The sequence below is a fragment of the Chlorocebus sabaeus genome, chromosome 17, assembly GCF_047675955.1.
Source record: "Chlorocebus sabaeus isolate Y175 chromosome 17, mChlSab1.0.hap1, whole genome shotgun sequence".
NCBI lineage: Eukaryota > Metazoa > Chordata > Mammalia > Primates > Cercopithecidae > Chlorocebus > Chlorocebus sabaeus.
The window spans coordinates 28,979,035-29,006,457 of record NC_132920.1 but is presented as its reverse complement, the minus strand read 5'-3'; the positions used below and the strand labels follow the sequence as shown (position 1 = coordinate 29,006,457).

Genomic DNA, 27,423 nt, shown 5'->3' with positions numbered 1-27,423 from the left:
TACAGTTGCTCCAAATCTATGCTAACAGTGTTTTCTGCCCTTTTAATTTTAGCCATTCTGGTAGTATGTCATGAATATATCATTATGATTTTAATTTGTACTTACCTACTAACTAACGAAGTTGACCAGTTTCTCTTATATTTAGAGTCATCGAGAAATCTTATGTGTAGTACCCATTCGCGTCCTAGGCTTTTTCCAAATTCATTGGTAGGAAATCTTATATATGCCAGAGGTTTAAAAATTAAAAGGCAAGTTTCAAATACTATTTTAGTCAAGTATAATATTGCAACAAAACAAGATTTAAAAATTGCATGATAGTCCCATGAATTAACATGGATTTGACAATATTATCAAGTAATTCAATTACTTAAAAAATTCTACACACTGCTGAAAGTAAATTTATTCCAGAAAAAAATGAATAAATGTAATTCAGCAAAATAACACAATAAAGAAACAACACTTTATAATCATATCATTAGATCCAAAATCAAGTATTTGAGAAAACTCAAGGTACACAAAAATAATAAAAATGACTTAGTATGCTATGAACAGCATGATAGACCCTAATCTGTTAAACAGACTCTGAAAACCCTTTCACCAAGCTTTATGCATATGTTGAAAATTTTCTGTTTGAAATTGAGGAAAAGACAAAGATACTTTCTATTTCCATTTCTGTTCAAACTACGGTAAGACAAAGAACAAGCAAGATTGGAGTAGAAGAAATAAAACTTCATTATTATATATATGATTGTGTACATAGAAAATTCAGTGATTCCAACTCTTCATAGAAGATTCAAAATTGTATAGATATTACTTATATCTTTGATCACTATATCCAGTGCTAACTCAATCAAAATTCAAAGACTATTTGTAAAATTTTTAAGATTATTCTAAAATGTATATAGAAATACCAAGTACCATTAATTCTGAGACACTCTTGAAGAAAAAATTGTCAACAAAAAAGAGTCAAACTCCATAAAATATTTAAAGAGTTTTATTCTGAGCCAAATGTGAATAACCGAGGGCCTGAGGCACAGGCTCAAGAGGTCCTAAGAACAAGTGCCCAAGGTGACTGGGTTACAACTTGGTTTTATACTTACTAGGAACACATAACACATCAATCAATACATGTGAGGTCTGTGTTGTTCAGTCAGGAAAGGTAGGACAATTCGAAGTGGAGCCTTCCAGGTCAGAGGTAGATTCAAAGATTTTCTTATTGGCAATTGGTTGAAAGAGTTGTTATTGTCTAAATACCTAGAATCAATAGTAATGAGTGTCTGGATTAAAATAAGGGATTGTAGAGAACAAGGTTCTTATTATGTAGATGAGGTCTTATAGGTGGTCACTCTTACAAGCAATAGTTGGCAAATGTTTTCTATTCAGACCTTTAAAAAGTGCTGGACTCTCAGCTAATCTCTTCAGGATCAGAAAAAGACCTAGAAAGCAAAGGTGATTCTCTATGGAATGTAAATTTCCCCCACCAGAAGCAGCTTTGCAGGGACATACTCTCCTCCCTTTGGAATTCAGGCACAACTTACCAGCATTATTAACTTTAAAACAGAGGTCTTAAGACTGACAAAGCAGACTGTTTGTAGCAATAACATACCAAATTGCAACCTGACTCTAGTATAGCACCACGTGATAGATAGCAGGTCCTGAAAGAAAGCAAAGTATTTTACTCCAAAATAGATTTATATGACACATTTTAGAATGTCTTTGAAAAGCTGTTGAAGTGGCATTGTTGTCTGGGGTAAATACCCAGGGTTCATTATCGCGTGTCAAGAAGATTAAGGACACAGACACATGTGGGTGAGTTAAGGAGCAGAGAGTTTAACAGGCAGAAGAAAGGAGAGAGGCAAGCAGCTCTCTCTCGTGAGAAAGAGGCATCCGAAAGGGAAAAAACTGGCCTGTGGCGGACCACAGCCGATTTTATAAGCAAGCTTGAGGAGGAGATAGTATCTGATTTATGTAGGGCCCACAATTGGTTCTACAAGGTGTGACATTTACATAGCCCGCGGGGAAGCCTGGTTGACCCACCTTGGAGCCACCATTTTGATCATGCCTAATCCCAGGTAGCCTTTTTCTATTGGCACAACTGCCAGCATTCACCCATACAAGCTTCCAGCTTGCTTCTCTGTGTTGGCAGCTAGATTCTACAGGTTGCTCTTTGTTTGAAAAAAATGATTTGGGGGCTGCTTTTCATTAAAAAGAAAACCTTACCAAGGACTTCCTTACCCTCACTATCTGCCTAAATAAATTCTTTATAACTCCTATATTATTGTTTCTTGTAGGGAAAATCTACACTCTGCAGATAATTCCCTTCCCTTTCCAGGTCTTTTCCTGATCCAGGAAAGATTTAACTAATAGTCTGGGACCTTTTAAGATCTGATAAAGACATTTACCACTGATTCTCTCTGAAGCCTGCTACCTGAGACTTCATTTCCTTAACAAGAACATTGGCTTCCACAACTCCCCTTATCTTAAACCCAAGCATTTCTGCTGACTTCAACTGTTTAGGCTAAACTTAACTCTTTCAACCAATTGCCAATCAGGAAATCTTTGAATCCACCTGTGACCTGGAAACTCGCTACCACCCACTGCCCCTGCTTCAAAATGCCCCATCTTTCCAGACTGAACCAATGTAAACCTAACATGTATTGATGTATGTCTTTACCTTTATCTTTTGTCTCCATAAAATGTGTAAAATCAAGCTGTAACGCAACCACCTTGGGCACATGTTCTTAGGAACTCCTGAGGCTGTGTCACAGGTCATGGACCTCACATTTGGCTCAGAATAAATCTATTCAAATATGTATCTTATGGTTTCTGTTTAAATTTTTCTTTGAACAATCTCTTTTACAGTGTTGGGCTTTATTTATCAACTTGTTCATGACTTCATCATAGCAATGATTTCTTAATCAATCAATTTCTTAATTAATCTTCCCTTTTCCTCTATGACTCACCATAAAGTGTGGCACAAGAAAAGAATGATTAATTTTGCTGCATTAAGATTAGTTAAACCAAAACCAATTACATCAAAAGCAAAAATTGGCAAGTGGGATCTAATTAAACTTAAGAACCTCTGCACAGCAAAAGAAACTCAACAGAGTGAACAGACAACCTACAGAATGGGAGAAAATATTTGCAAATTATGCATCTGACAAAGGTCTAATAGCCAGCATCTATAAGTAAATTCAACAAATTTACAAAACAAAAAAACATACAACCCAATAAAAAAAGTGGGAAAAGGACATGAACAGACACTTCTCAAAAGAAGACATACATGCAACTGACAAGCATATGAAAAAATGCTCAACATTGCTGATCATTAGAAAAATGCAAGTCAAAAAGTAACAGATGCTGGCAAGGTTGTGGAGAAAAGGGAACACATACATACTTAGGTCTACCCTACCCTCACATGCATAGAAAAATGTTCTCAATACTGTCCCTTCATGCGTCTTAACCAACGCCCTCCATCTCATTCACACGGACACTGCCCTTATTCACATCTGCTATCTTGCTTCCAATAAGGATTACAAACATGTGGCTTGGGCTGAAATGGCTTTACGGACATGTTAAGTTTGGAAAGCAGAGTTTAGTGTAATGACTGTGAGTGCCCTCAGCTGTGTAATACACGCTCTGCCTTACCACCGACCTTCACACCTGGCCCACCGAGAGCACATGGTTCACCTCCTAGCCTTGAGGCACTTAAAGTGTTGGTACCTATGACCAAATTTCCAAACTGTTCTTTTCATGTCTTATTTTTTTTCTTCATGATAACTTTGAATGTTCTACGATAATTAACTTTCCTCTATTACTATGATATTCTAATAGTAAATGACTCCTAGTTACAAATAAATTATAAAATTCCATAAAATCTGTTCCTCTACCATCTTGATTCAGTTTATCTCTTATTTTCCTTAGCGTGCCCTCAATCACCCTACATTGAATTTATATTTAAATGCCCAGCAATTTCTGGATATTTTTTTCTTTTTATCAACCTTAAATGCTTTACGTCATAAACACTGCTTAAAGTCAAACTTATTACTGATTATGGTTTCTTGTGCTTTCTTTTTTATTTTTTTGAACAATCTTATCAGCAATTTCTGAATTTAACTAATTTCTTGCAAAAATGTATGTTTTACCCTGTTAATTCTCTCAGTTGTATGCTGTTTTTTATTTACTTTCTATTATGATTGTAATTTCCTTTCTTCTATTTTTGGGGAGTTTAGTTTGTCATTCTTATTACATATTCTTAAGAATCTACTTTTTATATTGATTTTCTGCCTTTCTTCCATAACATGTAGGTAAGGTTATATATTCCCCACTCTGCATCTTATAAGTTATGATGCATAGTATTTTATTATTACATTTTTATTATCATTTTAATACATCTGGTTTATCTTGTGATTTCTTTTTTGATTCATGAATGCATATTTATTAATTTACAAACACATTGGGTTGTTCTAGTTATCTAGTAAATCTGATACTATCTAAAGAACATGTAAATTGAATTTTTTTCATAATAAAAAGTACTTCATGTAACACTATATATTCTCCCAAGGAACAACTTATATTGAGGAGTGTACTTTAAATCCACTTGAGTGAAAACAGTAGGTGTAATGTAGTGATTGATGGGATAAAGACAAGAAAAGAAATGATATAATTATAATAACAATAAAATAAAGGAGGAGAGTGCCCTTGTAGAAATCAATGACAGCTTTGCATGCATTATGAAACATGAGAGGCTACGACGACTTTAAATTCCATGCAAATTTAATTCTACTGTCCAAATACGTCAGAGAAGTTTTTGATTCTTTGGCAGTTATGGTTTAATTTATGAGTATCCAGGTTTTAGTAGTGATTGTCTATGGATGCAGTAGGTACAAGGAATGAAGTTTATTCTTTGATAAATTTTGTCTATAGCTAAAATGAAAAACAGAGAGGTGTAGCTAAATGCAACTAAAGACTAAAAATATGTATGAGTTTAAGTATATAAGATATTTGAGTATTTTTATATCATCACAGGAGAGACACAAATAGGAAAAGCTGAGACAAAAGATAAAGATAAAGGAGAAAAGAACAAATCTGAAGAATTTAGGTTTTTTTTGTGTGTGGAGGCAAGAAACGATGGGAAGTAGAACACAGCAGGAAAGACACAGAGAAAAAGTGAAAATAAAGTAGACTGAAATGAAAGTGACCTAGCTCTTAAGGCTGTAGTTTCCATTTTAGTGAAATAAATGACCTTACACCTGTTTCCCATGATAGAATGAAAGTTCATTCTGGATTTCTTCCTATCAGCAAATCCTATGTATTCTTTCTTAATAGTCTTAAATCACTTCCCACTTTCTTTACTTATCTCAATCACCATTCTATAAATGAGACTTTTTCAGTCTTGTGTTACAGGACACATTCTCAGGTGTTCCTATATTCTAAAGCAAGAGAAATGCTGGTTAGGAATATCACCATCTTTCATTCATATTATTATCATTGTGCTCTTTCTCCTAGGTGCCTTCTCGTCTTTACCATGCAATATTATAATTATATCACCATAAAAGTTTGTTGTATAGGATTCAGTTTCTGTTTCAGCTGAGTTCATGAAAGTCAACAGGAAACAGTAGTTGGCAAGAATTTCCAAATTCTAAACGAAGGTACTCACAAACTTAGGTAGGACTTTCAAAGATTCCATGGTTTAAAACAATAAATATTTGTTTCTCGCTGACAGCGTATGTCTGTTAAGTTTAGCAAGGAACACTGACACATGTCTTCCCTCTCAAGACCACAGCCTGACGGAGTTGCCAGCATCCTTAGCATTACTCATAGCTGTAAGAGAGAGACAACTTGGAGGATTATGTTTTGGCAATTAAATGTTCTGGTCTGGAATTAACATGGGTTACTTTTGGTCACAACTAACTGATCAGAACTAGCCATTGGGTTCACCCAGTTTTTCAAAGAATGTATCTGTTTGTCAGCTGCAGAGGACAGCCCTTAATATGTGCCAAGGCAGCTGAAAAACTCCACGGAAAACATCATGAGCACACACTATGGTGGCCTTTAGTTGATTATTCCTACGCGGACTGGGAAAATTAGATTATTCCTACGTGGACTGGAAAAATCTACCCTATAAGATGAAGGGTAGATTTATTTGGTGAGGATCATATTGCGCATTCTTGCTCCCCACCTCAAGTCTGGTAGGAGGAATTCAGTGGAATGACTTAGAGAACTTTGTAGGTATCGGTGGCTGTCTGGTGAACACAGTGGGCAGATTTAATAATACATGTCTGAAAATACATAAATGTGAGAGACTGACTGAGGCAGTGTTGAGCTATAATACATAGTAAAGTAAACCCTGCTGCTTAACTTCCCCTTTCCCCATCTGCAGAGTTTTATCCTGGCAGGTTCAGACACCACATTTATAGAGCTAAAGGCAGAGAGAAACATGTACGAGATGGAGAACTAGAGACACGGAAAACCCTCATACGTCCCTATAGGAGCTCAGACTAGAACAGGCCTAAATTTGAGGGGTCTTAGTTGCAAATTAGTTGTGAACTGAAGGCAGACATTTTAATTACTGATATGAGAATATTTTATTACTAAAGTTTGACTTTTTTGTCATTTGAAAGGGACCAGAAAAGTCACAAGACATTTTAAAGTTGTAATCCAGGAACATGAAAAGAATCACTACCATGGCATGGGCAGTATAGATAACAGGAAAATAATTTTTTTCTGTTTTAATAATACCTAATGAGTTAGTCTCATTGTGAACATATTGACAGGTAAATATGTATTGAACTTTACCAGGTGCTGGGCACTCTGCAAAGCTTGTTATATGTATTGTCTCACTCCTCATCATCTTATGTATAAAATATGCACTATTATTTCAGTCACTATAAATTTGGAAACTTTATCTTCTAGAGGCTAAATAACTTTATGTGGGAGTGAGAACCTATTCTGGTGGGATTCTAGTGTCCAGAACCTTATATAATACATGATAGTCTCCTAGAGTCTCACAGGACTGTCCAACCTCCTTAGCATACAAGATCCTCCAGGATTTGGTACATCTTATTCTTCCAAGTGTATCTCCTATCATTTCTGATTATGTTTTCTGTCCTCTAACTATAATAGAATACTTAAATCCCTCAGGAAGTATCTATTTCCCACATAGTTATTAATGTCATGAAAAATAATATGACAATGCAGAAAAGAAAGAGATTATGCTTGGGTGAATAGGACATATTTGTGGACTACATGAACTTTAAGTTTGACTTTAAGCAGTGTATATGACATAAAGCATATAAGATTGATAAAAAGAAAAAATATCCAGAAACTGCTGGGCATTTAAATATAAATTTAATATAGGGCGATTGAGGGCATGCTGAGGAAAATAAGACACAAATTGAATCAAGATGGTAGAGAAACAGATTTTATGGAATTTTAGAATTTATTTGTAACTAGGAGTTGTTTACTATTAGAATAGCATAGTCATAGAGAAAAGTTAATTATTGTAGAACATTCAAAGTTATCATGGAGAAAAAAATAAGACATGAAGAGAACAGTTTGGAAAGTTTAAAAATTTGGTCATAGGTACCAACAATTTAAGTGCCTCAAGGCTAGGAGTGACCCATATGTTCTCCGTGGGCCAGGTGTGAAGGTCTGTGGTAAGGCAGAGAGTGTATTACACAGCTGAGGGCACTCACAGTCATTACATTAAACTCTGCTTTCCAAACTTAACATGTCCATAAACCCATTTTAGCCCATGCTACATGTTTGCAATCACAGGAAGCAAGATAGCAGATGTGAATAAGGGCAGTGTCCGTGTGAATGAGATGGAGGGCATTGGTTAAGACACATGAAGGGACAGTATTGAGAACACTTTTCTCTGCATGTGAGGGCAGGGTAGACCTAAAGGTAACATACGACCCATATTTAGAGTTTATGCTGAGTTAGATTCCTGAAAAGTGATTAAAGATAGACAGGAGATTATTAAATGGGTTAAGTCTATTAAGTTATTAGGTTTAGAATTACGTAAGTGTTGTAGGTAGCTAACAGTTATTGGGTGGTTTCTATTAACATGACACAGGCTTTGAGCTAAACTTTACCTGGGTTGTCAGATTTATGGATCACAACAGCCAAGTAATTTAGGAACTACTGTTACCACTCCTGTCCAGGTGAGGAACCTGTAACTTGACATAGCACAATGAAGTTCTTAAGTATTGCCCTAGTTAATTAGATTGATAGAATGGGGCTTGGAATGCAAGCACTCTGACTCAGAGTCTCAAGCATGTTTTTTAGAGCACAGATTCAGAAGTGCAAATGGGCACATAAGAAGCGCAAATTGTGTTTACCCATGTAACAAACCTGAACTTAAAATACAAGTTGGGAAAAAAAGAGCAACAAGAGCGAAACTCTGTCTCAAAATAAATAAATAAATATAAATGTCCCAGCTTTATTAATTTATCATAGATTTCAGTGTTTTTGTCAGATAACTGAGTAAACAATAAAAACAGAACCTAGCAATAAAAACAAATATTCAATGAACTGCTCGATACTTTAGTTAGAGTTTATTTACTATTAGAATAGCATAGTACCCTAGAACTTAAAGTATAAAAAAAAAAAAAAAAAGAATAGCATAGTCATAGAATTATTGTAGAACATTCAAAGTTACCATGAAGAAAAAAATAAGACATGAAGGGAACAGTTTGAAAAGTTTAAAAATTTGGTCTTAAAATGTACCTCTGAACTTAAAATAAAAGTTGAGAAAAAAAGAAGTGCAAATTGGTGTTGATACAAAGAGGTGTGACAAGAGAATTTGGTTGGTCTTGGTATTTCCAGTTAAGTAAAAAAAAAAAGTGATATCGAGTACAATATAATATGAAACACAAAACAAATACAAAGAAACCAAGCATATGTTTAATATAATAGAGGAAGAATATGAAGACTCGAGGTTTCTAAACACCAAACAGTTTTTGAAAAGTATTTTAATAATTCTAAAGATTTATGAAGCACTTACCAGTGCCATGATTAATTTTTCAGCATGTCACATGGATTAATTTATTTAACCCTCACTGCAAACCTACCAAGTGATTAAACTGAAAAATATACAGGTTGGGTAAAGAGCAGAGGGTTATACCCAACTACTTAATGGAACAAAATTTCAAACCAAGGCTGTCTTGGCCAAGAGTTCGTGTGTTTAAAGACACTGAGTGAAGCAAGAGAGTGTCAAATAAGATAAAATGCAAGATTTGTTCAAGCAGGCTCTGAATCTCTCTGAAATTACACTAAAAATATTGGATATTTCATTAAATTATTCAATAATTATTTATAATACACAACAATTATTTCTATCTGTATTAAAAAGAAATATTTCATTTTTTCTTAATAGTATTTTAAGTGAATTCACAGATATGTTCCTTTACTACAAAGAAAATCACACACACATATATTTTCAACTTTTGTTTTACTATATTTCTTGAAAGAAAATGTGTACTTAATGTTTTAAATAATATTACACTGTGAGTCTTTTACAAAGAAAATACTACAATTCTCTCCTTACAGTAACCAATACTTTAAAATTTTCTGTTTGAATATTATTTTAATGTCCTAATCATATGTGTAGGCACAATATAGTGGGTAGATCATCACGAAATGTCCCAATGTTGGTATATGCTTCAGCCTTCAAAGATATTAAGAGAGTATTAAAATGTTTGTAAACACACACACACACACACACACACACGGTTCCATGAGCTAGGTAATTTGAATTTATATGCTTGCTTCTTTTTTCGAGACTATGTTAGCCATATTGTATGTAAATGGAGCCAGAGAGACAAGTGACATTTGTAATATGTGCATACTTGGAAGTCATTTCATGTCATATTTATTATCTAAAATTCCAGCACAGAAAGTTACTGCTTCCTGATTTTTCCACTAGAAAGTTTGTTCCCTCCTCAGCAGTCTCCTCAGGGCTCCTCTTACATCCTTGTTCCTCAGAGTATATATGAGAGGATTGAGGGTAGGAGTCACAACGGTATAAAAAAGTGTGAGGAACTTGCCCTGGCTGCGGCCATAGGATCTCTTTGGTTGAATGTATATGGCCGAACTGGGCCCAAAGAAGAGGGACACCACTAACAGATGGGAACCACAGGTCCCTAGGGCCTTGCGCCAAGCCTTGACTGACTTAGTATTTATCACTGCTTGCACAATGAATCCATAGGAGACTAATATCAATGCCATAGGAAGAAGGAGGAGAACCAATGTGGCCACAAAAAGCTGGACTTCATTTGCATGAATGTCCACACACGCCAACTTGATCATGGCAGGCACCTCACACAGGAAGTGGTGGAGATGGCAATTCCCACATCGAGGCAGCCGGAGGGTGATGGTGCCTTGGATGAGAGTGTTTCCTACTCCACTTAGCCAGGCTATTCCTGCTAAGGCCTTGCAAAGTGATGGGGCCATGACAGTAGTGTAATTGAGAGGTCTGCAGACAGCTACGTAGCGGTCGAATGCCATGACAGTAAGGAGTACACACTCAGTGGAACCCAGGGAGAGGGACACGTAGAGTTGTATGGCACAGCCAGTGGGTGTGATGGTCTTGGCCGGTCCCTTCAGGTTCCACAATAGCTGGGGAACAATGCTGGTAGTGAAGCAAAGGTCAAGAAAGGAGAGATTTGTGAGAAAAAAATACATAGGCGTGTGGAGTTTGGAGTCCAGGCAGGAGATCACAATAATGGCTGTGTTGCCCACAAGGGTTAGAAGATACGATATCAAAACTACCACAAAAAGGATGACCTCCAACTGGGGCTGATCTGAGAATCCAAGCAAAATAAAATCTCCCCCAGATGTTTGATTGTTTCTTTCCATTAGTCGTTCAAGGTAAAGAGAAAACTAGGTATAGGGAATTCAATTTAGAGAAATGTTGTTACTACTCACATACAATATTTGAAGTAAAATCTTAACTGAGGTTTTTAACTGGAGGGGTTTCTCTGAAAAGGAAAAAATAATAATTATTAAAAAGATATTCTTAAAAACAAAAACATTCTTTAGGTCATTATTTTTGGTCTCAATAAACATTGGCCCATCCTCCTTATTTTTATGTATGTATGTATTTATTTATTTATTTATTGAGACAGAGTCTTGCTCTGATGCCCAGTCTGGAGTGCAATGGCACGATCTCATCTCACTGCAACCTCCGCCTCCTGGGTTCAAGTGATTCTCCTGTCTCAGCCTCCTGAGTACTTTGGATTACAGGCACGCACCACCATGCCTGGCTAATTTTTGTATTTTTAGTAGAGACAAGGTTTCACCATGTTGGCCAGGCTGATCTTGACCCCCTGACCTCAGATGATCCACCCACCTCAGCCTCCCAAAGTGTTGGGATTACAGGTGTGAGCCTTTTTTTATATGATCAGCTCTTTTCCCCATTTGTTGAAAATTATTACTAACTATAATCTACTCAAAGATGAAAGAAAGCTCCCAGTTCAGGTGACTATACAATTCTGTTAGTAGGAAATTCTGTTTGGAGGAAAAAACTTATCTGAATACTGAGACTATAAATACCCAGTAGTCAATTATGAGTGACAATTGATCATTCTAACAGAAATGTAATGCAAAAATAATACGTAACAGTGAGGAAGTGGGTCAGGAAAATAAATTTAACATATTTTGTGTCCTTTCTGTCTTATAAACAAGGTTGGTTATGATAAGGTTTTGTATAACTAATTTTCTGATCAGAATGATACAGTGTCAGACACAGATGAATTTCAATATGGAAGGAAGCTATTTTCTTTATTTAACAACTTACATGACTACCACAAAATCCTTTATCTATTATAGTTGAAAAATAAAACATTTGTAACATATGCACATCAAAAGGCAAACTCACAAATTCAGAAGTGCACACATTTGTTCAGACTGATAGCCACAAAATGTTTTTGTTTAAAAATAAAGTTAAAAACTCATCTACTCTGACTCATTTAAAGACAAGGTGTTATTTCACATGATTATGAAGAGACAAAATACGTCTTTGTCAGCTCATTTCACCATTGTTCTACCTTAAAAAAAAAAAAACTGTCTGGATTATAATATACTCCATCATGCTTCACTTACTATTTTATTAATGGTATTATCCTCTGTGCACCAAAATTTTCTGCCCTTCACATGGAATCTTACTGAATCTTTTATCTTTAGTAATAATGAAGGCTAAATTTATTATTTTGTTTAGATAATTTTATATTTCAGAAAGTAAAATGGTGATTTAAATGGGGTAAATAAAGATTTAAATTTTTAAATTCTGAAACTAAATGTTTAAATTTATATGGATACTAAAGAATTCTACTTAAAAAAACGGAAAATCATGTTGCATAGATTCCCATATTCTGCTTATTCCCAATGCTTCTTAACATACAATGCTAATTTATCCTAGATTGATGTGTTCTAGTGCTAGTCACTAAAAGTCATATTTCAGTTATTTAATACATTAAATTCTTATGACTGTACTATTTATATGTCAGAATTATCAATGAAATCAAAATCATCTATTCCTCTAATATATTTTTATTATATTCCAATTTTATTTGAATGTTTGTATTATAAGGAATGGTTCTACAAGGGCCTTTCAACTCTTTACTAACTTTCTATGTTGATCATATGAAATCATACTCTCTCCAATTCACTGAGAACCAGCTTACAAATTGGAGGTGAGATGTGTAGCCATTTGCCTTCTCTATGGTTTAAATCTAAGACTTGTGACTTGAAGAAAGTCTCTTAACACAATCTGAGAAGGAGAGTTGTTTTATATATATATTATATATACACATACTCATATATATACATATATATGGAGAGAAACTATACATATATACATTTTATACATTTATATGTAATTTTTCTATTTACTTTATTATGAAATTTATATATACATTATAAAATAGTTATGTATATATACATTTTAATCAGAAAATAGTATTGTGAAAAACTATATTTGCAAATCTGAAAGATGAAGAAAGGCTATTAAGTGCTATTTGGGAAAGGAAGAATTATCTAGAGGAAAATCCATTTCCTCTTGGCAAGAAGATCAAGAACTTTGTTTTCCCAGTGCATTTTTCTAATTATTTTTGTGGTATGAACAATGACTACATTTGATATTAATACATAAAAGTCAGACCTTAGAAACGACTCCTAAAAGGAAATCTGTAGGAGACACAAAGTGAGTCATTAAAAGAAGTAGCTAAGTCAGTCAAAGCTGACTAATGTGATTGGAGGCAACTCAAGAGGGAGAAAGGAATGGTGACATGAGGCATTAAGACAGGTTACTTACATTCTCTCATCATTCTTCTTCCTTTCACTTCTGTCAGTGTGCAGACAGTATCTCTGGTGACATGACTTAAGCATATTAGAGTTTCTCCCCTGAAGTGAATATCACTGCCCAATACCTACAAGTCTGGTGAAAGTAAATATTTCTTGGGCAACAGTCCCTGGAGAAAATCAGATTAGAAAAAAATTAGAAGTATGTAGGATATAGATTCTCTCAACACCTTGGAGATCTGCATCTCCAAATTGCTAATTAGCCTGGAGTGTTTAGTGTCCAGGCAGGGCTTTCTCAAGGGAGAAACATGAAGTGAGGCATTTCTCAAGTGGACATTTGCTGTACCTGCAGTCAGACAATATCATGACAAATTATTTTACCCATGCTCAGGCCCCTCAAGTGTATACATCCTTATGTTCATCGCTATGGTTGGAGAAAAAGGAAAGAAGCAATATCTTTACTATTAGAAGCTAGCTACACACCATGTAAATGAGACTTGTTTCTCTTTAATAACTGGTTATTTTCCTTAACAAATATAAACATTTTTCAACATCAGTTACCATTATGTATAATGTCCGTGCCTGAATAATGCTCCATTACAAGGATGTCCCAAATTACTTGAGTAAATGCCATATTACTGGTTACTAAATTTGTTATAATTTTACTTTATATTAAGAACTGCTGTGATAAAATATTTTTATAATTAAATATATGATTTATAATTAAATATGCACACATACTATGATGTATTTACTTAGAAATAATATATGAGTCAAAAATATGGCATTGTCATATCTAAAAGAATTTTAAAACATCCATGTCTCTTAACACTTGTGCAAGAGAGCCTCCCCACCTCCCCCCTGCCAATTCCAATTCAATGATTATTTTTCTCTTATAATCCGTTAGGTAAAAAATCGCATAACATCATGACTTTTAATTTGATTTATAAAAAATTCCAAATCCCAAGTTTATGCAAGAATTTACATTTTCTCCCCATTCTTCAAGTAAGATTCACAGTTTGCAGTGAAATATTTATATATTTAATCCTTTAAATATTTAATATATTAGTTAAATCATTGAGTCAGTAATCTAATATCATCATTATTTTAGTGGGTCATCATTTGATCCGTTAAATAATGTATTATTTTGTCATTGATTTTAAATACCAGATTTATGACATTTTAAATTATTTCAGACAATTGCATTTTTATTGCAAAGTTTATGACTCTTCCAGTGATACGTTTCCCAGAAATATATCCACTGATTGTACTGATTCATGAAAATTTTATAGTGCATTTATTACTGTTGTTCTGTTTTAATTTCACATGACTTTAAAAATGTATGTATGCCCATGTCTCAGAGTTCCTATCCAGTTACAGTTCCAAAATTATACTAGGTAGTAAATATTTTTAAAAAGAGTAAATAATTGTGATAAATGCTGGCAATCTTTACTTTTTCCTGATATTAATGAGATTTCTCTAGTATTTCTCTAATTAACATGATAGTAGATTTAATTTTGAGTAAACATTTTTGTCTCATTAAATAATTTTCCTACTGTTCCCTACAATGTCACATGTCACCAAGCATTTTTAAAAATTGGTAAGATATTTTGAATTTTAATCAGTGTTATTTACTCATTATTTGGAACAGTAATCTATTGAAACACTCTTGAAGAATTTCTCAAATAAATTCCACTTGGCTATGGCATATCATTCTTTTAATTTATTCTTGAATTTCATATAAAATGCTTCCACTTGTGGTAATGGGATTTCTATTTTTGTAAACATCCTGTAACCAGTTGGAAAATACAATAGAAGAAAAGATATATCCACAGTAGTGCAAATAAACTAGAAAGCCTAGAAGAAATGGATAATTTCCTGGACACTTACACACTCCCAAGACTAAACCAGGAAGAAGTTGAATCCCTGAATAGACCAAAAGCAGGCTCTGAAATTGAGGCAATAATTAATAGCTTACCAACCAAAAAAAGTCCAGGACCAGAGGGATTCACAGACGAATTCTACCAGAGGCACAAGGAGGAGCTGATACCATTCCTTCTGAAATTATTCCAATCAATAGAAAAAGAGGGAATCTTCCCTAACTCATTTTATGAGGCCAACATCATCCTGATACCAAAGCCTGGCAGAGACACAACAAAACAAGAGAATTTTAGACCAATATCCCTGATGAACATCGATGCAAAAATCCTCAATAAAATACTGGCAAACCGGATTCAGCAGCACATCAAAAAGCTTATCCACCATGATCAAGTGGGCTTCATCCCTGGGATGCAAGGCTGGTTCAACATTCGCAAATCAATAAACATAATCCAGCATATAAACAGAACCAAAGACAAAAACCACATGATTATGTCAATAGATGCAGAAAAGGCTTTTGACAAAATTCAACAGCCCTTCATGCTAAAAACGCTCAATAAATTCGGTATTGATGGAACGTACCTCAAAATAATAAGAGCTATTTATGACAAACCCACAGCCAATATCATACTGAATGGGAAAAACTGGAAAAATTCCCTTTGAAAACTGGCACAAGACAGGGATGCCCTCTCTCACCACTCCTATTCAACATGGTGTTGGAAGTTCTGGCTAGGGCAATCAGACAAGAGAAAGAAATCAAGGGTATTCAGTTAGGAAAAGAAGAAGTCAAATTGTCCCTCTTTGCAGATGACATGATTGTATATTTAGAAAACCCCATTGTCTCAGCCCAAAATCTCCTTAAGCTGATAAGCAACTTCAGCAAAGTCTCAGGATACAAAATTAATGTGCAAAAATCACAAGCATTCTTATACACCAGTAACAGACAAACAGAGAGCCAAATCATGAATGAACTTCCATTCACAATTGCTTCAAAGAGAATAAAATACCTAGGAACACATATTTTCTTTCAATACATTTGGAGTTTTCCTCACCTTATACATTTCTTTCTCTGTGTAGCAAGTCAACCTATCATATTTTTATTTGACATTATTTTATCTATGTCTGTTATTTTTCTCTATATAATTCCAGTGTTCAAATGATCAAGTTTTGCTTAATGTTTTATTCTTCCATTGGTTGTGGTATCTAATAGGAATGACCAAGAAAGGGGACTCACAATTAAGAAAAAAGTGAGAAAGACCAAATTTAGCAAACCAGCAGATTTTATCTCACTGGGCTTTTCTGACTAGTCCCATTCGGAAATGATTCTGGTCATCTCTAACGTATACATTCTGAAACTGATGGGGAACATGGCGATTATACTGGTCTCATTCTTTAACCCCAAACTCCATACTCATGGATTTCTTCCTCTCTTATATCTCATTCCTGGACCTTTATTTCACTACCAGTATTGTCTCACAGATGCTTTGGAATCTCAAGATCCCTGAGAAAACCATTAGCTACACTGGTTGTCATCCAGCTGTACATTGCTTTGGGGCTGGGATCTCCATAATGTGTCCTCCTGACTGTTATGGCCTATGACCACTTCAGTGCTATCTGTTAACCCCTCCACTATGGCATTATCATACATCCAAAGCCTCTCAACCAGCTATGGCATGGGTCAGCAGTTTTGTGGAGTCCATAATTCAGACTACCTTCATTTTCCAATTGTCTCTCTGCAGCTACCCCAGAGTGGATGATTTTACATGCAAGATGTTTGCCCTGATTAAAGTTGCCTGTGTGGACACAACCTTCAGGGAAAATGAGCTCTTTCTAGCTGTTGTCTTCCATGGGGTTATATGCCTGGGGCTTATTCTGGTCTCCTATGGCTGCGTTGTTTAGGGTATACTGAGGATAAAATCCTATGAAGGCAAGAGGAAAGCTTTTGGAATCTTCAGGTCCCACCTGATTTTTGTGGTTTTGTTGTTCAGGACTATACTTTTTGTCTACATCCACTCAAGAGCAAGTAGACACAGAATCACAGAAAATTCCTCACCCTCTTCTATACCTAGTGACACCCTCACTTAATCCTTTTATCTATACCTTGAGAAACAAAAATGTTAAGTGGGCTCAGAGAAAGATTGCTTGAAGGAGATCCAAGTTAGAGAGAAACATTAATCACATTCACGCAATTTTTCAGATGTTGGGGACTTTTAGGCAATCACCTAATTATGTTTTCTCGTTTTATTTATAAGGAATACAGCTAAATCTCCTCAATAAAAGTAGGTAAGAAATTTCCTTTAATAACGTTTTGAAGTTACCTACTCTAAGTCCTTCTTAAGCTTCTTTCTGAAAATATGTGTCTCTTTTTCTGACTATTTTATAAAGACTTTATGAATAAATAAACATTTGTAGGTATGGGCATGTGTACATGTATTACATTTTCACAAATCTCAGAGTTATTGCTCTAGTAACTAACCAATGACATGACTGATAATCTATGACAAACCCATTTTCTCATCATAGAGGTAAATCTACCTCATGAAGATGCAGCTTGAATCATAACTGCAAATGTTTGAATTTACTTAAGAATGCTTTCTATTGCTTTTCAGATTTCACATTCAATAGCAGTACAGGCAGTGGATACTCGGTAGTTTACATGAAAATGTGAAAGTTTACCAGAAAACAACAATTATCTAACAGTTTGCCTTCTTTGGGGAATGTTGATTCTTGTTTATTCAGTAGGGGCATCTGGGATTAAGTACACTAGTGACTTTCCTGATCTCTTCCACCCACAGAGGAAGCCCCCACAAGAGACACACCATAAGACAAAATTTTTCTCTTATGCTTCTCTTGTCATCATAAAAAAAACCTTTCAATCCCTTTTGATCAATGCATTTAGCTCTAACCCTGAAATCTAAGACAAAATATGTAAACACAATTTTAAATATTGAAATTTGAATAAAGTTTGGAAAAGTAAACATTGTTTTACAAATAATAAAACTCTTTGTCATTTATATATTATTAATTATATTGATAATATAATAAAATAAAATTATATAATTTTATGGAACCTACAAAATTGTCTTCATGTTAAGTATAAAGTTTTTATCTGTTCTGATAATATACTTAACAATTTTGGTGATTTTTAAAATTAAATATCTTAACCTTGCTGATGAACATCGATGCAAAAATCCTCAATAAAAAAATGCTGGCCAACAGGATCCAGCAGCACATCAAAAAACTTATCCACCATGATCAAGTGGGCTTCATCCCTGGGATGCAAGGCTGGTTCAACATTCGCAGATCAATAAACGTAATCCAGCATATAAACAGAACCAAAGACAAAAACCACATGATTATCTCGATAGATGTAGAAAAGGCCTTTGACAAAATTCAACAGCCCTTCATGCTAAAAACGCTCAATAAATTCGGTATTCATGGAACATATCTCAAAATAATAAGAGCTATTTATGACAAACCCACAGCCAATATCATACTGAATGGGCAAAAACTGGAAGCATTCCCTTTGAAAACTGGCACAAGACAGGGATGCCCTCTCTCACCACTCCTATTCAACATAGTGTTGGAAGTTCTGGCTAGGGCAATCAGGCAAGAAGAGAAAGAAATCAAGGGTATTCAGTTAGAAAAGAAGAAGTCAAATTGTCCCTGTTGGCAGATGACATGATTCTATATTTAGAAAACCCCATTGTCTCAGCCCAAAATCTCCTTAAGCTGATAAGCAACTTCAGCAGTCTCAGGATACAAAATCAATGTGCAAAAATCACAAGCATTCTTATACACCAGTAACAGACAAACAGAGAGCCAAATCATGAATGAACTTCCATTCACAATTGCTTCAAAGAGAATAAAATACCTAGGAATCCAACTTTCAAGGGATGTAAAGGACCTCTTCAAGGAGAACTACAAACCACTGCTCAGTGAAATACAAGAGGACACAAACAAATGGAAGAACATACCATGCTCATGGATAGGAAAAATCAATATCGTGAAAATGGCCGTACTGCCCAAGGTAATTTATAGATTCAATGCCATCCCCATCAAGCTACCAATAAGTTTCTTCACAAAATTGGAAAAAACTGCTTTAAAGTTCATATGGAACCAAAAAAGAGCCCGCATTTCCAAGACAATCCTAAGTCAAAGGAACAAAGCTAGAGGCATCATGCTACCTGACTTCAAACTATACTACAAGGCTACAGTAACCAAAACAGCATGGCACTGGTACAAAAACAGAGATATAGACCAATGGAACAGAACAGAGTCCTCAGAAATAATATCACACATCTACAGCCATCTGATCTTTAATAAACCTGAGAAAAACAAGAAATGGGGAAAGGATTCCCTATTTAATAAATGGTGCTGGGAAAATTGGCTAGCCATAAGTAGAAAGCTGAAACTGGATCCTTTCCTTACTCCTTATACGAAAATTAATTCAAGATGGATTAGAGACTTAAATGTTAGACCTAATACCATAAAAACCCTAGAAGAAAACCTAGGTAATACCATTCAGGACATAGGCATGGGCAAGGATTTCATGTCTAAAACACCAAAAGCAATGGCAATAAAAGCCAAAATTGACAAATGGGATCTCATTAAACTAAAGAGCTTTTGCACAGCAAAAGAAACCACCATCAGAGTGAATAGGCAACCTACAGAATGGGAGAAAATTTTTGCAGTCTACTCATCAGACAAAGGGCTAATATCCAGAACCTACAAAGAACTCAAACAAATTTACAAGAAAAAAACAAACAACCCCATCAAAAAGTGGGCAAGGGATATGAACAGACATTTCTCAAAAGAGGACATCCATACAGCCAACAGACACATGAAAAAATGCTCATCATCGCTGGCCATCAGAGAAATGCAAATCAAAACCACAATGAGATACCATCTCACACCAGTTAGAATGGCAATCATTAAAATATCAGGAAACAACAGGTGCTGGAGAGGATATTGAGAAATAGGAACACTTTTACACTGTTGGTGGGATTGTAAACTAGTTCAGCCATTATGGAAAATAGTATGGCGATTCCTCAAGGATCTAGAACTAGAAGTACCATATGACCCAGCCATCCCATTACTGGGTATATACCCAAAGGATTATAAATCATGCTGCTATAAAGACACATGCACACAAATGTTCATTGTGGCACTATTCACAATAGCAAAGACTTGGAATCAACCCAAATGTCCATCAGTGACAGACTGGATCAAGAAAATGTGGCACATATACACCATGGAATACTATGCAGCTATAAAAAAGGATGAGTTTGTGTCCTTTGTAGGGACATGGATGCAGCTGGAAACCATCATTCTCAGCAAACTATCGCAAGAACAGAAAACCAAACACCGCATGTTCTCACTCATAGGTGGGAACCGAACAATGAGATCACTTGGACTCAGGAAGGGGAACATCACACACCGGGGCCTATCACGGGGAGTTGGGAGGGGGGAGGGATTGCATTGGGAGTTATACCTGATGCAAAGGACGAGTTGATGGGTGCTGACGAGTTGATGGGTGCTGACGAGTTGATGGGTGCAGCACACCAACATGGCACAAGTATACATATGTAATAAACTTGCACGTTATGCACATGTACCCTAGAACTTAAAGTATAATAATAAAAAAAAAGAAAAAAATAAATATATTCACCTTGTTTTTTATATATTAACAATACTTATTTACAAAATATTATTTTGGTCCTTACTGACTTTAATTCTAGAGTCATATTAGGCCTAATTGCAACATATTATTATTTTATAAATGTTGTTTTATAAACAAACAAATTCCTTTAACAAGATTAATGCTGAATAATTGTTTTAGTGCAGATAAGTAACTGTACTAAAGCAAGAAGTTAAATGGGATGGTCAAAAAAAAAAAAAACAACTACCACATTGGAGAAGAAAACGAGGATCTAGTCTGAAGACACTGATAAGGTAAGTTAGATACTCTTTCTGTGAACCTTGTATTTCTGTGTTTACAAAATATAATTTGATTAGCATTAGTAATTATAACCATAGTCATATTCAAATTAAAATGTTATTGATAGATTAGGACAGCAATATGCCTAATAAGTACTATTATTGCCCAAATTATTTAAAATCTTATAATTTTGAACACATGATAAAGAAACTAATAAAAATTTTATCCTCACAGCTACATGGAGTTGAAAAATCTTAATATTTTTCTATATTCTTTAAATTTTTAGTAAGAATTTTAGCTTTTAGCTAACTTTTAAGTGAAATATAGCATCCATACAGAACAGAAATCATATGTGTGAAGTTCAATTAATTTTCACAAAGTAAAAAGACTCTTGTTACCAAGACCCAGAGCAAGAAACATTATCAGAAAAGTGGAAGCTTTCTCTGTGTATCTTTTCAGGCACTAAGCCTGCTTAGTAATTATTTGGACAAGACTTTTTATTATTTCTATGCTGTTTTAAACTTTTTATTTTTAGAAATTATTACAAATGTATAGAAAAGTCACAAAAATACTACCAAATTTTCATGTATCTGTTACCCATCTTCCCTAATGACAACATTCTTCATGTAGTAATTATCAAAACCAGGAAATTAACATGGGCAAAATACTACATGTTACATAAACCACATTATCTAATTAAAATTTTAATAGTTTTTCCACTACTGTCCTTTTTCTATTCCAGAACACAATCCTGGATCCCAAATTGTATTTAAGTTTTATCTCTCTTAACCTATTCCAGTCTATGACAGTTTACTAGTTTTGTCTTTTATGACCTTGAGACTTTTGAAGAATATTGGTCAGTTTTTTCATAGAAAATCTCTGAATTTGGACTTATCTAATGCTTTCCCATTATTAGGTTGAAGCTATGCATTTTTTGGGCACAAATATCACCAAAGTGATCTTGTGCCCTTCTCAGTTCACTGTAACAAAGGGTATAGATATGATATTAGTATGTTATCCTTGATCACTTGGCTAAGGGGGTATCTTCATGGTGTCTCCACCATAAATTTACTATTTTTTTTCTTTGTAATTAATAAATACCTTGGAAGAGATCATTTGAGACTATGGAAATGTTCTCTTTCTCCTCAAACTTTCACTCAATGATTTTAGCATCAGTGGATCTCACCTGCAACAGTTCTCACTATGGTGTTATTCTAATGGTAATTTTCTATTTTCTCAATTCCTTCTATATTTGTTATGGAAATAACAGAATGGAACTATCTCCCTCTTTTTCTTTTCTTTCTTCCTTCCTTCCGTTCTTTCTCAACTGTATATTTATATAAATGTGAACTCATAAGTATTTATTTAAATTTTATGGACAATAATTCAATACTATCATTATTTGTTTCACTGCAAATTGTGTCAAACACAAAACACAAATTCCAATTATTGGGAATTTTTTCATGTTGCTTCCTGTGTCCTTTGAATATGCCCCATCCTTTCTGAAATACTTCCTTACTTTCTGGCACCACAGATTTTTCAGGCTTATTTTATTTATTTTTTGCTTCATTCCTGGAATCTAACACTTCTCCAGTGAGCCCTGGTTTCTTTAACTGGAGAATGATATTTAGAAACCATTATCTGGGCATTAGGTGTGTTCTTTGTTACTGGGCTGTCATTGCTTCCAGGCCCCCTCAACAGAGAGAGGTAAGAAATTATGTATATATAAAATATGTATACACTAACCCATACATACACACACATTTATGTGTATTTTTTTCTCTCTCACACAACAGATGAATAGATAGATGTGATATAATGATGTATGTTTACATATATATGTACATATATATAAAACCATGAGATCTTACCAATACTGTCAATTATAATTCAACATCATAAGGTTCATTCAACAATTCTCTCATTCTTTATTTGTAATCTTTTCCCCCAAAATGAGAAAATTTGCTGTCATCTTCTGCAATATATCATTTATTTTGAGACTTAGTAAACACACAAAGTACTTTCAGAATAGCTAACCTTGAGAAATAGATATTAACTATAGTACAGTATTTGTGTAGAGTTCTTTTGTCTTTAGCCATATGTATTTACTAAAATATTTTTTTCCAAAGTTATCTAGGTTAGCTCTTTTATGTCCCCTTTTAAATATGGTTATGCTATTTATTTTACATACTTTTAAAATTTTATTAGCTTATATCACTTTTGGGCTTCAGTCATATCTTGATTGGTTTTAGTTAGTTATTTATTTGGAGAACATTTGAAACGTGACTGTGGTTCTAGAGTCAGAGTTATACAGAAACATATACTCAGAGAAGTGTCACCGCTTCATCATCCCTACTAACCTCTTCACATTCCATTTGTGTTTTACACCTTTCCCACCCATCTCTTGTATGAAACCACTTCTTAGTTTCTAGTTTTTCCTTCCTGTGTATATTTTCTTTGCCCAAATAAGCAGCTATGCATCTTTCATCACTGTTTTTCTTACTTGAAAGGTAGTCCACTGTTGATAGATATTTTATACTTTGCTTTTTTCACTTAATAACAGAGTAGAAATTACTCAAAATTGATTTATAGAGAAAACAAATTGCCAAAAACACTAACTTAAATTAACCTACATAGATCAAAGATGTGTCTTGTAATTTCTAACATAGCAAGTAAAATAATGTTAAAATAATATATTGCAAATGACCTAAATGGTGAGGAAAGTGTAATAATAAAACGATATTTAATTAAACGTAAAGAAATGCAGTAGAATGAAACATAAACATAGATTGGACAAATAGAAAATGCATAGAAGAATGGTATCTACAAATCCCAATATAGCAGTTATAAAAAATGTAAATGGCCAAATTCTACAAATAAACACAAAAATTTTCAGAACATATTTTTAAAAATATATTAACATAGGGGAGGGGCCAAGATGGCCAATTAAAAGCAGCTGCAGTCTATGGCGCTCACAAAGAGGAATGAGAGGGGCAAGTGAAAACAGCACTTTCAACTAAAATATCCAGGCTACAATAAATTAACTCAAATATTTACATTCATTATTGCTGGGTTGCAAGAATATAACTCAATTAGATTTTAATTTTTAGATTTTTGTGTATTTTATAAATTGTCCTGAAAAGCATGTATTACATTTGTTTTAAGAAAAACCTCAACAATTTGTAAGAAAAGGGAAGGAAAATATAAATAAAAATAAATAAATAAAAAAAAGAAAAAGGCTTTTAAAAAGAAGTCAACAATTTAATATTTTATATCTTTATTCACATGACATACATATTTATTGAAGATATTTCAGAAACAGAGAGAAGAAAAAAATTTACCAGTAATATAACTGCCTAAAGAAACTACTGTTGACATATCATTTGGATTCACTCAAATTTATATATAAAGTTCTTGCAAAAACAAGAGGTCATACTATACAATTATTAAAACATGCTCCATCACTTAATAAATCACATTTACATTTCTTTCTAAGCTTATAAACATACTTATAAATTATCTAATAACTAAATATAATTTCTGTTTTTAATTGTAGTCTGTGTTAACTAGTCAGTTATTCTTGCCTGTTCAGATTATTTACATTGTCAATTACTATACACACAGTATAAATAAAAACCACAGTTTTACATTTACATTAATGTCAGGTTTTCATAAAATTGGAATATCCAGCAAAACATACACCTTGGTCATTAGTGAGCATCACCATTATTCCCCAATAGTAGAAAAACCACATTCTGAGAGAAGATTACATCTCTCTATTTGGCAGATAACCTTAAGCAAGATCATGGAAGTATCACAATTCTCCACTGTTTCTTCTATTACAACTATTATATGAGTAGTTATTAATTCCTCATAGATCAAATGTTAACAGAGCCCCTTTCTGAGAACTAGACGTTTAAATCCAAGGCAATGCCTCTGTAGGTGCCTAGAGCTACTGAATTGTGCTATAACCATGTTCAGTCCTCTGAAGAGCAAGTTTTTGGATGATCTCCAAATCTATTGCATCAGGATCCATCTGCACATATATACATTTTTAAATTACATTTTTAAAAGTTTATATTAATTTTAGTTCCATTTTCTTTCTCCATCTTTGCATTTTAATACTATTTCTCTTTTTAAAAACATTTTACCATGAGAACTCTCAGTAAATATTGCCCATATTTTTCTTTTAATATTCTGTAACAAATGCTTCTGAAACTTAAGAAGGTGCTTTTTTTTAAATGTTTACATATTTTATAGTTACACGCAAATCACAAAAATAATTATTTGTAATTATGTACCAATAATTAAAGTTGAATTTTAAGACATTCTTATGAAAGGAAATAATAAACTTTCTAGAATTACTAGGTAATTAAGAATCATAGGGGACAGGCACCTTTAAGAACACACCCCCTTGTGACCAAAGCAAAAGTCAGATAGGCCCGTCAGGGGCTAGAAAATGCCTAAGAGTGTAGAGTAAGAATTTGCCAGGCTTCTGAGGTGTAAACTGGTAATTTTATACTCTAAGTACAGAGATGACTCAAAAATTACCATCACTGTAACTAAAGAAGCTCCTTACAAGACATGTGGGCAAGTACACAGCTTTTTGTTTGTTTGTTAACTTTTAGGCTGTTTGTACATCTTTTCCAAGAAGCAAATTTTCAAAGTCCTCTGGTACCTAACTATGGGTCAAAATTTTTTTCTTGCCACGGTTCTCTGGAGAGCTGCCTTAACTTCCTTGTTCCGTAAGCTGTAGATGATGGGGTTCAGCATGGATGTCACCACTGTGTAGAAGAGAGCTAGGAGTTTATCTGTTCCTGGTGAATGGCTAGCCTTGGGCCTCAAGTAGGTGACAGATCCTGAGCCGTAGAAGAGTGTTACTACAAGCAGGTGGGAAGAACAGGTGGAAAGAGCTTTACGGCGGCCTTCAGGTGAGGGCATGACCAGCACTGCAGCTAGAATTCTGCCATAGGAAGCAATGATCAGTAAAAATGGGCTGGAAATGCAAAGGATTGCCACGACAAAGACTGCAGCTTCATTATAAGATGTATCCCCACAGGCGAGTGCCAGGATAGGTGGGAGGTCACAGAAGAAGTGGTCTATTTCACAGGGGCCACAGAAGTCCAAGGAGAAAATATAGTTTGTCTGGCCCAGGCCCACCATGCATCCTACTCCCCAAGAAACTATTGCCAAGTGGGCACACACTCCACGATTCATTCGTGTTGCATAGTGCAATGGGGAGCATATGGCCATGTAGCGGTCAAATGCCATGGCTGCCAAAAGGCAGCATTCACTGATAGCAAACAATGTAAAGAAAAACATCTGTGTGGCACAACCCTCCCGAGAGATTCCTCGGGCCTCGCTCACCAGGCTCTGCAGCATCTTGGGTATGACTGAGCAAGTGTAGCCGATCTCCAGGAGAGACAAGTTGGCCAGGAAAAAGTACATGGGGGTGTGGAGGACTGGGTTGGTCCAGATAGCAAGGGCTATGAGAGCATTGCCTATCAGTGATGCTAAGAACATGAGTAGGATGAGGGAAAATAGAAGGAAACACTGTTCAGTGGCCTCAGAGAATTTGGCAAATGCAAAGTGTTTGACAGACATGCTGTTGTCCTGCCACATGGAACAATTAAGACTCATGACCTGGGAAAGAGAAACATCAAAGTCACTAAAAAGATTCCTTTGGATGAGGGAAATAAGTCATTATTACTTTTTAGGAGTTTTAGTAAATCAGAGAAATGAATTTCTTACCTGCATTATAAAATTCAAAAATTACACTCATCCCCATACCTTTTCAAACCAAATCCTATTCTGTGTTCACGATCTCAGTTGATTTGTCCAAAACATAATCACCAAGCATAAAATTTTAAAATGTTAATTTTAGCTCAATTCTCCCTTCATCCCTTCCTTTAATCAGTTGTCAAATACTACCACATAAAGGGCCTCTTGTACATATCCATTTATCTTGACGCTGACTTGCTTTCTTCATTCATTCATTCAACAAGTATTGAGCCAGAATATTTTGCAGTTACTGTTGTCGATCTTGGGATTCAGCAATAAACAAAAAACATTTCTCCCCAAATGGAAATTATACTTTAGTACAGTAAAACAAATTAATTATTCAATAAATAAATAATTGCTATGATACAGAGAATTAAAATGAGGGCATGTCCTGATGGCCAACCAATTTAGATTAGGTGGTCAGAGAGGATTCTTGAGAATGAGGAGCGTGAGCTAAGATGTGAAAGACAAGAAGGGACAACCATGTGAACGTTGCATCACAGCCATTCAAATCCTGT

The 27,423-nt window shown here is 34.6% G+C and overlaps 2 protein-coding genes and 1 long non-coding RNA gene across 3 annotated transcripts in view; all 3 read right to left on the bottom strand.

Moving 5' to 3' along the window:
* LOC140708936 (uncharacterized) overlaps positions 1-27,423 on the bottom strand; it is a 115,760-nt gene that overhangs the window by 20,073 nt on the left and 68,264 nt on the right. The window lies entirely within an intron of this gene.
* On the bottom strand, positions 9,928-11,089 carry LOC103221896 (olfactory receptor 2G3-like). The gene has a single exon (XM_007973327.3). The coding sequence runs from the start codon at positions 10,861-10,863 to the stop codon at positions 9,928-9,930; it is 936 nt and encodes a 311-aa protein (XP_007971518.3). The 5' UTR covers positions 10,864-11,089.
* Positions 25,512-26,878, bottom strand: LOC103221894 (olfactory receptor 10C1-like). Its single transcript, XM_007973322.3, has one exon. The coding sequence runs from the start codon at positions 26,762-26,764 to the stop codon at positions 25,814-25,816; it is 951 nt and encodes a 316-aa protein (XP_007971513.3). The 5' UTR covers positions 26,765-26,878; the 3' UTR covers positions 25,512-25,813.

Excerpts from the sequence above, each read along its gene's own strand:
- LOC103221894 (XM_007973322.3), bottom strand. The coding sequence starts at position 26,764 with ATGAGTCTTAATTGTTCCATGTGGCAGGACAACAGCATGTCTGTCAAA.
- LOC103221896 (XM_007973327.3), bottom strand. The coding sequence starts at position 10,863 with ATGGAAAGAAACAATCAAACATCTGGGGGAGATTTTATTTTGCTTGGA.